This window comes from Balaenoptera borealis (genome assembly GCF_965194805.1).
Source record: "Balaenoptera borealis genome assembly, chromosome: 1".
NCBI lineage: Eukaryota > Metazoa > Chordata > Mammalia > Artiodactyla > Balaenopteridae > Balaenoptera > Balaenoptera borealis.
The window spans coordinates 133,838,143-133,852,119 of record NC_138860.1 but is presented as its reverse complement, the minus strand read 5'-3'; the positions used below and the strand labels follow the sequence as shown (position 1 = coordinate 133,852,119).

The window sequence follows — 13,977 nt, the reverse complement described above, 5'->3', positions numbered from 1 at the left end:
TTTTGACTTTTCTTCTACTATATAGTGAGCTCACTGAAGACAAAAAATATATTCTGTATATCTCTATAACACCAGCATCAAGGCCTAGCATATGGTAGACATTCAGTAAGTGTTTGCTTTGTGTACATGATCAGTAAAATTAATTTGACATTTTTATAAACTAAATCAATTTAGGAATTTTGTAACTATATAGATGCAAACTTTATACGTTGGAATTTTCTTATGTTTAACTTGTTCATTTTACTTTACAATTCTCAGTAACATATAAAGTAATACTCATTAAAATAAACCAGTCTTATGTGTAATTCTAGTAAGGTTTTTAAAGTGTATGTTGAATTTACAACCTATCAGATAGGAGACATTTTCAATGAGGAATAACTTAAGACAACTTCAGAAGTTATACAAAAGTTACACAAAAGAACCACATACCTCGTTCTAAAAGATGGTTTAGAACCATATATCAAATTATTTAAGAAAGAAATTAAGACTATGCCATTAAATTAATTTATAAATCATAAGCGCACTTTAAAAACAATATGAGTGTTTTTGTGCAAGTAAAAATGTTGCTTTTCTTAAACTTGATTTAGAGGGTGGTGCCTTGCTTAAAATACTATAATAATAGTTTAACCTCACATGTGTAAACTGTTTTTAGTCTGTTTTCACTGTTTTCTATGTGAATGAAAAAGTTTTTAAGTAGATCTAGTTCTTGGAAATAGAATCCTAACCTCTGTTACTTCTGACTTATAGGGTATCTTTGTTACTAGGGTTCAGCCTGATGGACCAGCATCCAACCTGCTGCAGCCTGGTGATAAGATCCTTCAGGTAAGACATAAAAAGCAATGCTTTCTAAGGCCAACACTGAAACAGATATGTACTGAAGTTATTAAGCTGAATGACTTGAATTAAGTGATTGAACATAAGTTCTTCTTACATTTCTTATTTGTCTTTATTGTTTTGGGGTTGAGAGGCAGGTCAGAAACCATTTCAGACCTATAGAATCCTATATCCCCATTACCTGGCACATGGCAGGTGTTCTGAATATTTTTGTTTAAATGAATGGTGTTATTTTGGGAATGAAAGAAGAATTGATACATACAGGAATCTATGCATAAGTATCAAGTGTAAGTAAGAATAATGAAGTACCCAAATAGGGTATCTATGTGACTTTAGATGAGGGAGAAGAGACTGTCCATGTTTAATTTCTCAACAGTAATCTTATTACTGTTTGAATAATGCGAAACACCTGGTTATATCTCTCTACTCTCCCTGCTGAGATGTTTGAACAAAAGTTTAGCTGTATATAAGGTGACTTTTTAAAATGTACTGTGTGATGGAAAAAGACATTTCCCTAACTTAAAGCTCTGCATATCAAAAAAGGATCCCTCCAGTAAACAGTTAAGTACATGCTTGGTATAACCTCATCCATTTTGCTTTCTTTGTCCTTCTCTCTTAATTCACTTCCACTTAATAATTTCCTACATCACAGCACAAGGCTCTTAAGTATCATCAATTTATTTAAGATTCAATATTTTGAGTTATGACCCCAGAAATTTTCCACTGTGTAACTGGATGGAACTATCTGACATTGCAGAGATTCGATCATTTGGAGAAATTATAAAATGGTTCAACATAATAAATTGAAGATTTAGGGACACTGAGAACACAGGTGCCTTCTGGTCAGATTGGCTATGCAGATAGTTACCAGAATGCAAGGGCCCCACTCAACTCAGTTCTGAGGAGATCTTCTACCTTCTATTTATTGAACTCTCTCAAAGATCCCAGAAATGTAGAAACCCTATATAGATAAATTGTCTTAGCATTTTATTCTCACACATATTTTAAACTAACTAGCAAGATCATGAAAACTCAAGTTTTCAAAACTGATAATTATCTGAAAAGACTGTGGGTTGCTCCAACCTTTGGCAATGTCACAGGAGAAATACCATCCAAAAGGTCCAAGTCAATTCCATGCAAGCAGAAGACCAAACCAGCAGCTGGTCTTTTGAGTTAAAACATTGAAACAAAAAAAAGACACATAAAATCTAAATATTTTCTTTACCACTTTATTATTGAAGTTCTATATTTTTTAATTGCCTAGCTAGCCCTTTGATCTTAAGCATTTTATATCATGTCTAGAGAACTCACATTCATTATATGTAAAATGAGTTTATACTACAGCTAAGGTCCCCTAGCTCAAAAATTCAACTGTTCAAAAATCTTATCAATTTCCATGGAAAACGGCTAAGAATAAACTGACAACGTAACTCCCTAACACTTGGTACATGCTGCTGTTTAGGAAAGGAAATGGCTAGTTTTTTTCTCTACTGAATTTCAAAGAAATTATTTTGAATCTCAGAGTCTGTAAAAAATGAAGCCAGTTAATCTGAGATCTCTGATCTATTAGAATGCGAAGCTGGGTAGAGAAGCCTTCCATAGCTTGAAACAAGTGTGGGGACTTTGCCTTCATCCATGACAGAGGGAGCAAAAGAAAGACTTTTCCTTCCAAATTCAGAAATATTTAAATGGGTATAAAAATGTTATATAGATAGAGAGCTACAGATACAGATATAGATATAGACATCCTGCAAAAGGAAATGAGAATTAAGGTAATATCTAGTTGCAGGGTTAGAATACACTTCTGGCTGTGAAATTCTAAAAGGGTTATATGTGGGGAAATGAGGGTTTAGTATTTCTAGTCCCTGAGATGTATACAGAAACAGCAAAGTGCACAGAGAAATGAATTCCCAATGCAAGAAGTAGGAAGGAATTATAAGCCAAATCAGTTAAAAGTCACAAAAACTGCAGAAGAGCTGCACCTGGGTTTTCTCTTCTCTCCACATATGACTATCAAGGATGTAACATTTTATTTTTGCTATAGAAGTTATTTGTATCTAGTACAATAAAATCAAAGTCCATCTTCAGTAAAAGAAAAATGCCCATAGACCTTAATCAGACAAATTGCTGTATTTACAGTTTCATTCATACTAGTTAAAAAGCACAAGTGGCCAATTATATTTTCTGAAGGAAATAAAAATGGCTAATTCTAAACTGAAATCATTGCCAACATCAGATGCTAAGAGAGCAAATTATATTTTTGTCTCTTTATAATACTGTGGCTCTTAGTTTAAAGAACACTGGAAAAAATGAGTTTATAACATTGAGTTATCTGTTACTTACAAGATCATTAGAATATATCCTCACTGGAGCAAATTTATTTACAAATCTTTATGAAAGCATACAACTTGGAAAATCAAGGTAAAAGGAAAAAACAAAAACAACGAATGAGCTCCCCTTTAAGTGATGGCAGTTACTGGGTTTGATCTAACCCAATAGCAAGTAGCAAAAGAGATATAAAATAGCAAGAGATATACCTTTCCCAAATTTCCCCCAAACCCAGAATTTGTTACATAAGAGCTATCTCTTTTTTTTTTTCTGTAAATCTTTTTACCCACTATTCTCTTCTTATTCTGCTATGGTATTATGAGCATGTTATTTGAGTTACATGAAGATGTGTGTATTAAGGGATGATGTTAATTAAAACATATTCACATGATTATTCTGTCATTTTACTATTCATTTTCCTAGAATAGATGCTGTAATTCATGTGCATATTCAAATGACTTGCTGTGCTTAGGAAGTCATTTTGGTTTAAGACAGTGTGACATGAGGAAAGGGCACTGTGCTAGGGCAACTGACTCCTCAAAGCCTTACCTTCTGTAAAGTCGAATTACAGAAGAGTGAGAGAGAACCAGGGGAAGCACATGGAGCATAAAAAATGTTATTCAATTGAGCTGTGTGAATTTGCCAATATCTGACCATTTTTGAAGTGGCAGTTTTGTTGATTTAACATCATAGTTTCTTTTTTCTAATGTTCTTTGCAGTTAAAAAATTCAGTCTAATTCATTATACATTTTATAATTTAAAGTACATTTAAATATAGAATATCTATTAATTATAGTTACTCTGTTGAAAAGATGAATAGACTGGAAAAAAAGATTATATTGTACTTGATAGTTAACATGACACAGTTGTAGCCTACAGCTCACTTGTAAGTATATTGTATTCTAGTCTATCATGGTAGTCAATCCCTATCCTCTTCATTTACCTGCCCCCACCCCTTCTCAAGACAAGAGCCTAACTTTGACAGAAGAGAAATTATATTATTTATAATTAGTTTATGACATCCAGTTCTACTTTGCAATAATTTTAAGAGTTTGGAATTTGTAATCCAAAGTATATTCCTGGTCTATGGCTATATCTCGAAGATACCAAAATAGAATAATCAAAGAGATGATAATTCGAACAAACCTGATATGTCGCGCTTTTTTTTAAATAAATTTATTTATTTTATTTATTTATTTTTGGCTGAGTTGGGTTTTTGTTGCTGGGCACGGACTTTTCTCTAGTTGCAGTGAATGGGAGCTACTCTTCATTGTGGCGCACGGGCTTCTCATTGCGGTGGCTTCTCTTGTTGCAGAGCACGGGCTCCAGTAGTTGTGGCTCACGGGCTCTAGAGTGCAGACTCAGTAGTTGTGGTACACCGGCTTAGCTGCTCCGCGGCATGTGGGATCTTCCCAGACCAGGACTCGAACCCGTGTCCCCTGCATTGGCAGGTGGATTCTTAACCACTGCGTCACCAGGGAAGCCCACTTTTTTTTTTTAGTCTTGAAACACCTTGGTCCTCCAATTCACAGAGACAAGTCGAGAAATCTCTCTCAACAAATATGTCTGTCAAGTTTCAGTTAATTGTTGGTAGGTTGTTTGGGTCAGAGCATGCTACCAAGACAGTTTACTCTTGATGGAGCAGGAATTACTCCAGGCTTAACAGAGAGGAGAAAAAGAGGATGAGTAGGAGGAAGAATACCCATGGGCTAGACTGGCATCTGTCTTCAGGAGCAGAGGTGAGAGCCTTATGCCAGAACGGGTGAGTGTGGAGTACAGTGAGAGGGCAGAGGGACCCCAGGTGTGAAGAAAGAAAACCCTAAGATTTTAAAGTTTCTCACTGAGTTAGAGAATTCAATATAGATATGGCTTGGAGTGGGGATGGAGGTGAGAAGGAGATAGTGAGTTACAAGCTGTCCAGGTCCAGAATGGGAAGAAAAAGTTTAACTTCTCAGAAGTCTGAACAAAGTAAATGTCAATGGATGGCTGGGTCAGTTGTATACTGATACACGGTGCTATATCTGTATACAATTACTGAATCAAACCTTCCTTATCTGAATGGAAGTTTTGTCCCTCTTTTAATGACAAGTACGTGTGGTTAGCTGCTAACGGTATTATCTTACTTAGCTAAAGTTTATTTATTCAACAATCTTAAACAAACAAAGTGCTACTGAGAAGCCATAATAAGTGTCACAAATTCCATGCACTAAATCTCGTGGCTTTTACTCATAAGAGAGACTTTATTTCATACATGTAGTCTTTTACCTAGTTTTTCAGACCACCGAGGGGAAAGCCTCTGGATCCAGGCACATTGCCAGAAGCAAGAAGTCATAGCTGACAGTTTCACTGTCCAGGAAGAGAGAGAAACATCTTTTAAAAGAAAGAAAAAAAATTCAAAAAATACAACAGAGTCATTCAGTATAGAATAGTGTTTCCTAATGGAATCTTTTAAAATATCTTTTTAAAAAAGAGTTCCTTACTCAAAGTTCAGAGCCACTTCAGATTCAATCCTTTGTTTCAGAATTTCACAACGTTGTAAGCATATCAAGAACCTGAAAAATCGTACAAAATGATATATCCCAACATATTTAACCGTGCAGCCCTCTTGACCAACAACATCAATTAGCCACTTCCACAGAACACACTTGGGGGAATATCTCTAGTAGAAGCAACTAACTGGGTCCACGGCTTCATTCCAGAGAGTGTTCATGTTCATAATTATTATTATGAGTCACTAAGAATGGGTTAGAGTACGTTTATTTCTCTGAATTCTTTAAAATTTCTCCCCAAAAAAGACTACAAAAAGTAAAGAGGAGAAATTTTTGTTATGGTTAAAATGAAGTGTGGGGCCCTTAAAGAAATAAAGTATTTGGAAATTTCACTAAAGCATTTCCCAACAAGGCTAAATAAGTTAACACTTTTCTATTGTTGATCTTATTTGCTGGTTGAAAATCAAAAACATCGGAGAGGTTTGGGGAAAGGTGGGGGGGGGTAGGGGGGTGGGTTCAGCATCATGTAACTCTTAGTGTTCAGAGAAATTATTGCTTATAATGATAAAATACATGTGCAAATATTTTTAAATAGCATTTGGTTAGAAGATAACCAAAAATAATTTTTAAAACGTGTATGATTTTATATGCCAGTTTCACTGCATACCTTTATCCATTTGGTTTGTTCGTAGCGTATAAAGTTCAGCACAGATAACTAATTAGAGACGGAGTAAATACTTTTTGCAAATCAAAAAAATAACATTTAGGTACTAAGTGAAACATGAAAAACAATAAAGACAAATTAAGTTCATTAAGCTGGCTCTAACTTCCATAATTTGGCTGAAATAAAAATAACATCAATTAAGTACCCATCTTGTGTCATTTAGAACACACAACAACCCTGCAAGGTATCTGTTGTTGACACAGGTTAAATAGTTCATTTGAGCTTCTTCCATTATACAACACTGATTCTCCTGGAGCAAATTTTACTGATTGCATCACATTTTCCATTTCCTGATTTGGCAAATATGCATTAAATGCCCACAATGTACAAAGTGTTATGCCAAGCCGCGTGAACACTGCAACAAGGAAATAGAACTAAGGTTCTACCTTTACACACCTAGCCCAGGAAGTAGACATGCCCAAAATTACACAGAGCAGAAAATGGAGGAAGAGAGACAGGAAAAAGCTGACTTCAAACACGCAACAAAATCAACTCCCAGTCTGTTTTCTCTTAACAGCAAGCTCTCCACCAAAACAGAGACCAACCTGGCTACAAAGAGTTCCCTGAAAGTGAGAGGCTGATTTTGCAGTTCCTTTTGTGGTAAAGTACAGAAATAAAGTGCAACTTGTTGGGGAACTGCTTGCAAACCAAGATAGGGAAGTCATTTTTTAGAGATGTTCATTCCACATGGTCGTTTAGAAGAAAACAGGCATTATAAAGTCAAAGCAGATAAATAAGTAAATATCCTCAGGATTACTATTTATTACCAGTTCCATGCCTGACTTTCTAAATTTATTTATTTATTTATTTTTGGCTGTGTTCTTCGTTTCTGTGCGAGGGCCTTCTCCAGTTGTGGCGAGCGGGGGCCACTCTTCATCGCGGTGCGCGGGCCTCTCACTGTCGCGGCCTCTCTTTGCGGAGCACGGCTCCGGACGCGCAGGCTCAGTAGTTGTGGCGCACGGGCTTAGTTGCTCCGCGGCATGTGGGATCCCCCTGGACCAGGGCTCGAACCCGCGTCCCCTGCATCAGCAGGCAGACTCTCGACCACTGCGCCACCAGGGAAGCGCCCCATGCCTGACTTTCTATACAAATAATGGACAAAGTCTTCAGCTGAGTCTCTTCTATTTTACCATGTCTTTTTTTGAGCCTGAATTCATGAAACATTCAAGCTGCAGTACAGGTGTGCACTTAAGACAGAAGAGAAATTCTTATTTATGTTTTATTCCATGAATATTTCTTTAACATCTTTATTGGAGTATAATTGCTTTACAATAGTGTGCTAGTTTCTGCTTTATAACAAAGTGAATCAGTTATACATATACATATGTCCCCATATCTCCTCCCTCTTGCGTCTCCCTACCTCCCACCCTCCCTATCCCACCCCTCTAGGTGGTCACAAAGCACCGAGCTGATCTCCCTGTGCTATGCAGCTGCTTCCCACTAGCTATCTATTTTATGTTTGGTTGTGTATATATGTCCATGCCACTCTCTCACTTTGTCCCAACTTACCCTTCCTCCTCACCATATCATCAAGTCCATTCTCTAGTAGGTCTGTGTCTTTATTCCCATCTTGCCCCTAGGTTCTTCATAACCTTTTTTTTTTTTCTTTTCCTTTTTTTTTTTAGATTCCATATATATGTGTTAGTATACGGTATTTGTTTTTCTCTTTCTGACTTACTTCACTTTGTATGACAGACTCTAGGTCCATCCACCTCACTACAAATAACTCAATTTCATTTCTTTTTATGGCTGAGTAATATTCCATTGTATATATGTGCCACATCTTCTTTATCCATTCATCTGTTGATGGACACTTAGGTTGCTTCCATGTCCTGGCTATTGTAAATAGAGCTGCAATGAACATTTTGGTACATGACTCTTTTTGAATTATGGTTTTCTCAGGGTATATGCCCACTAGTGGGATTGCTGGGTCGTATGGTACTTCTATTTTTAGTTTTCTAAGGAACCTCCATACTGTTCTCCATAGTGGCTGTATCAATTTACATTCCCACCAACAGTGCAAGAGGGTTCCCTTTTCTCTACGCCCTCTCCAGCATTTATTGTTTGTAGATTTTTTGATGATGGCCATTCTGACCAGTGTGAGATGACACCTCATTGTAGTTTCGATTTGCATTTCTCTAATGATTAATGATGTTGAGCATTCTTTCATGTGTTTGTTGGCAATCTGTATATCTTCTTTGGAGAGATGTCTATTTAGGTCTTCTGCCCATTTTTGGATTGGGTTGTTTGTTTTTTTGATATTGAGCTGCATGAGCTGCTTGTAAAGTTTGCAGATTAATCCTTTGTCAGTTGCTTCATTTGCAAATATTTTCTCCCATTCTGAGGGTTGTCTTTTCGTTTTGTTTATGGTTTCCTTTGCTGTGCAAAAGCTTTTAAGTTTCATTAGGTCCCATTTGTTTATTTTTGTTTTTATTTCCATTTCTCTAGGAGGTGGGTCAAAAAGGATCTTGCTGTGATTTATGTCATAGAGTGTTCTGCCTATGTTTTCCTCTAAGAGTTTGATAGTGTCTGGCCTTACATTTAGGTCTTTAATCCATTTGGAGCTTATTTTTGTGTATGGTGGTAGGAAGTGTTCTAATTTCATTCTTTTACATGCAGCTGTCCAGTTTTCCCAGCACCACTTATTGAAGAGGCTGTCTTTTCTCCACTGTATATTCTTGCCTCCTTTATCAAAGATAAGGTGACCATATGTGCATGGGTTTATCTCTGGGCTTTCTATCCTGTTCCATTGATCTATATTTCTGTTTTTGTGCCAGTACCATACTGTCTTGATTACTGTAGCTTTGTAGTATAGTCTGAAGTCAGGAAGCTTGATTCCTCCAGCTCCATTTTTCTTTCTCAAGATTGCTTTGGCTATTCGGGGTCTTTTGTGTTTCCATACAAATTGTGAAATATTTTTTTCTAGTTCTGTGAAAAATGCCAGTGGTAGTTTGATAGGGATTGCATTGAATCTGTAGATTGCTTTGGGTAGTAGAGTCATTTTTACAATGTTGATTCTTCCAATCCAAGAACATGGTATATCTCTCCATCTATTTGTATCGTCTTTAATTTCTTTCATCAGTGTCTTATAATTTTCTTCATACAGGTCTTTTGTCTCCTTAGGTAGGTTTATTCCTAGATATTTTATTCTTTTTGTTGCAATGGTAAATGGGAGTGTTTTCTTAATTTCACTTTCAGATTTTTCATTATTAGTGTACAGGAATGCAAGAGATTTCTGTGCATTAATTTTGTATCCTGCTACTTTACCAAATTCATTGATTAACTCTAGTAGTTTTCTGGTAGCATCTTTAGGATTCTCTATGTATAGTATCATGTCATCTGCAAACAGTGACAGCTTTACTTCTTCTCTTCCGATTTGGATTCCTTTTATTTCTTTTTCTTCTCTGATTGCTGTGGCTAAAACTTTCAAAACTATGTTGAATAAGAGTGGTGAGAGTGGGCAACCTTGTCTTGTTCCTGATCTTAGTGGAAATGGTTTCAGTTTTTCACCATTGAGGACGATGTTGGCTGTGCGTTTGTCATATATGGCCTTTGTTATGTTGAGGTAAGTTCCCTCTATGCCTACTTTCTGGAGAGTTTTTATCATAAATGGGTGTTGAATTTTGTGGAAAGCTTTCTCTGCATCTATTGAGATGATCATATGGTTTTTCTCCTTCAATTTGTTAATATGGTGTATCACATTGATTGATTTGCATATATTGAAGAATCCTTGCATTCCTGGGATAAACCCCACTTGATCATGGTGTATGATCCTTTTAATGTGCTGTTGGATTCTATTTGCTAGTATTTTGTTGAGGATTTTTACAGCTATGTTCATCAGTGATACTGGCCTGTAGTTTTCTTTCTTTGTGACATCTTTGTCCGGTTTTGGTATCAGGGTGATGATGGTCTCATAGAATGAATTTGGGAGTGTTCCTCCCTCTGCTATATTTTGGAAGAGTTTGAGAAGGATAGGTGTTAGGTCTTCTCTAAATGTTTGATAGAATTCGCCTGTGAAGCCATCTGGTCCTGGGTTTTTGTTTGTTGGAAGATTTTTAATCACAGTTTCAATTTCAATGCTTGTGATTGGTCTGTTTATATTTTCTATTTCTTCCTGGTTCAGTCTCGGAAGGTTGTGCATTTCTAAGAATTTGTCCGTTTCTTCCAGATTGTCCATTTTATTGGCATATAGTTGCTTGTAGTAATCTCTCAGGATCCTTTGTATTTCTGCAGTGTCAGTTGTTACTTCTCCTTTTTCATTTCTAATTCTATTGCCATGAATATTTTTTAATACTACAGTAAAAGCCACTTGGGACTTCAAACTTCCTCACATTTAAGAAGTGCAGTGTAAATTTTTCATTGGAACTCTCTAAGAATTTAAGGTCTGTAGGTCAGATTTTTTGATAGGAAAATTTTTCAAATGACTTGGCATACAGTTATTGGAGTACTGCTTATACAGTATACTCAGCCCTAAATATATCATAATATTTAATGAGACTACTCTATCAGATTAAAATTCTGCAATGGGAAATTCCAGGTGGTTAATGTGAAACATAATTATAATTACCTAAGATTCCCACTGTTTGGTCTCATAATGTCTGGCTGTCAGGATTAGAAAACATGAAGGCTTGCCCAATAACTCTAATATGGTTGCTCTATATTTTCATTTTCCCTCATCCCAAGAGCTATAGGCATTCAAAGGATACATATTAATGTACTAATGTATATCTAACATACAAGATACATGTATACTGGCCCTTTAAATGTTTGTCCCTTGAGGGTTTGTTTAAATCAATTTAAAATCATACACCAAGTCTCTAATCCCATTTCTCTTTTGGATTCTTAAAAGAATCATGCTGTCCTTCTTATTGGGTAATCCCACCAATTTTGTGGCCAAGCCTTCTCAGAAACTAGTTTTTAAATTTAGAGCTTTGAATAATCAGAATACAACAGAATTCCTGGGAGAATTACAACATCCGCTGGAGAATTTCTGTGATATAAACATCCATAATTTATCCACTTAACAAAACATTTAGCAGAAGGAAATCAAAGATAAATTCAGGAAGGAATAAGAGGATGAAATCCAGAAACCGACTACGTTTTACAGTAAATTGATGAACTATAATCGCAAAGGTCTACTTTTTGTTAGAATTGCAAATGTTATTTTCATTAACCTTCCATCTTATCATGTCTAAATCATGCAAAGGGGCAATTAAAAAACCTTTTGTGGCACAGATGTCAAGTGGAATTAAAACAAGGAAGGATACCTTCTGGAAAAAACATAAAAACTATTGTAAAATGATCCTTTATACTTCAAATCAGCTAAAGCCAGAAATCCATTAATTATATATTCTTGAAGCATAAAATTTTTAGAATATCTTTTCTTTCATAGATTGTTTTCTTATTAACTTCATTTTGACTTAAGCCATTCACTTAAGTTGCAGTTTCCTCAAAATTGCACACATTTTATTATAATCCATGATAGTCTGTGTGTTTATATAAAACATATATGTAGCCAAATGTGGCAACATATTTTAAAACTTTATTAATATAACATTTGTTCTTCAAATCATCTTTTGTATTTATATTATACACATATTCAAAATGTCAAATGCATAAATGTAGGTTATACACATTTACGTTTCAAAGCATCATCAGATTTATACTCTGCAATTAATATTAAATAGTATCCTCCTTTATTTCCTAAGCTCTTCTATTCACACACATGAAACAACCACAAAACCTTTCTAGTTGAAATATTGTGATTTTTCTGAACTTCATGTTAATTGGAAAAGCCCTGCTCACATGTAGTAACATAATTGTCTGAACCACCTAAGATGTAAGCCAGATAGCCATATTCATTTGAACAAATACAATATAAATTCTCTTGGCTCTTCTGTCCTAAGAATATAAAAGAAAGTTCTCTAGAACTGAGATTCTATCTTCTCCTTCCATTCAAACCCCTCTGTCATTACCTCCCCTGGTATCAGGCCTACCATAATGTTCCATATCAAGAAATAAGGCAATTAATCTTAACAAGTGAATTCATTTAATGAACCTAAAACATTTGTTTCAACCTCACAACACCAATGAAATGAATTGTGTCAAGATACAGAGAGTTGTGACATAAATTCCCATCTAGCCACTAGCTGTGTGAGCTTGGATATTTCGTGTAACTCTCTGATCCTCACATTTTCATCTTTAAAAAAAAGTTAAGGTTAACTAAACAGTTCCTTCCTCTGACATTTCGTCCTTCTACTCTTATGGCTTAATGAAAATTGTATTTCTTAAATTCAAGAAAGTAATAGTGAAGTAATATTAATAGTAGTAGCTAACATTTATTGATCGTTTACAGTGTGCCAGGCCTTGTCCTAAGCAGTTAACATATATTAACTCATTTAATCTTTAATAAACTTTCTAAAATAATTTGCTTTCTGATCTTTCAGAATCCTTTCGGTAATTTGAAGCCATTCCCAGGCAGTCCCTAGTTGTGGTCTTTTAAATAAGCCTCTTGAGATTCACCAAAATTCTGGCTTAGAGCCAAAACATTTCTGGGGACTAGAATTACAGGTAGAGTCCTAATGTTTATTTGACACAGTGGTCTAATTTATCAACCTGCTTATTTCCTTCTGGGAAATCAACTCTTTGTGTTTCCAACTATATAACTATCATTTGTACTTACAAAGCATGAAAACTAAAAGCCAATGCTTTAAAGCAATATGAAAAGCTAATTTATACAAGGAGTCTCCCTGGCCTTGAATCAGAACCTGGACTGGGGGTTTGAACATCTTGAAGCCTTGTTTCGTGGAAACAGACCCAGATTCCAGGACAGAATTAATCAAGCTATGCTTTTTCTCTGCTCTTTCCTCTGTGCCTCAGAAAACTAGGGTTAATTGAAGCCACTAGGAAATACCTGATCCTCTTGAATTTCCTGCTACCTTTATGAGCCCTCTACCTTGATCGCCTTCAGGATGACCCTTTCCAGCTCTCCTCCTGCCAGTTTTCCTGTTCCCTCCCCTCAATGCATTGGTATCCTCGTTCTTTAGTTCAGCCATCAGGCTGGCGGCTGCTTTCTGCCATCCTCTAGCAGGAAGAATTGGGCCCCGTTTCACCTTTCCCTCCCTCACTTCAGACAAATTTACCTAGATGTCCAGGTCAATGGCAAACACTGTCTTTAAGTTCTATTCTACACATCCAAAGCCATGGCTCCATCCTGCTCCCCTAGTTAGATTTCCCTTCTTTCACAATGCTCCCTTTTAAACTTATTCTCTGATAATTCTCTCAGCATTCCATGTGGTAAGTACCAGAGTGCGGTAAAACCTCACTTCTGTTTCTAATGCTGCCACCCTGACCTCCTTCCTGAACTCCAGTCTCTTATTTCTAAATATATGTGCAACATTTTCCTTGCATGTGTCGTCAGTGCCACAAACTCCGTTGTCTTCCCAACTAAGCCTGCTGTTCCTCCAAGGTTTCCATTTTCTGTTAATGGCATCACAGTTTGATTCTTGTTTGTTTTTATACCCTTGTCCAATCAGATGCCAAATCTATTGATTCTACCCTAAAAGTTTTCTCCTTTTTAATTTATTTCCTCTCAAGTCTCAT

General features: G+C 36.0%; 1 protein-coding gene across 3 annotated transcripts in view; it reads left to right on the top strand.

Moving 5' to 3' along the window:
* LRRC7 (leucine rich repeat containing 7) overlaps positions 1–13,977 on the top strand; it is a 519,751-nt gene that overhangs the window by 483,303 nt on the left and 22,471 nt on the right. For all 3 annotated transcript variants that reach the window (XM_082356466.1, XM_082356465.1, XM_082356469.1), the window contains one exon: positions 748–822. In XM_082356466.1, the coding sequence (XP_082212592.1) occupies positions 748–822 (75 nt within the window). The remainder of the gene's footprint in view (positions 1–747; positions 823–13,977) is intronic.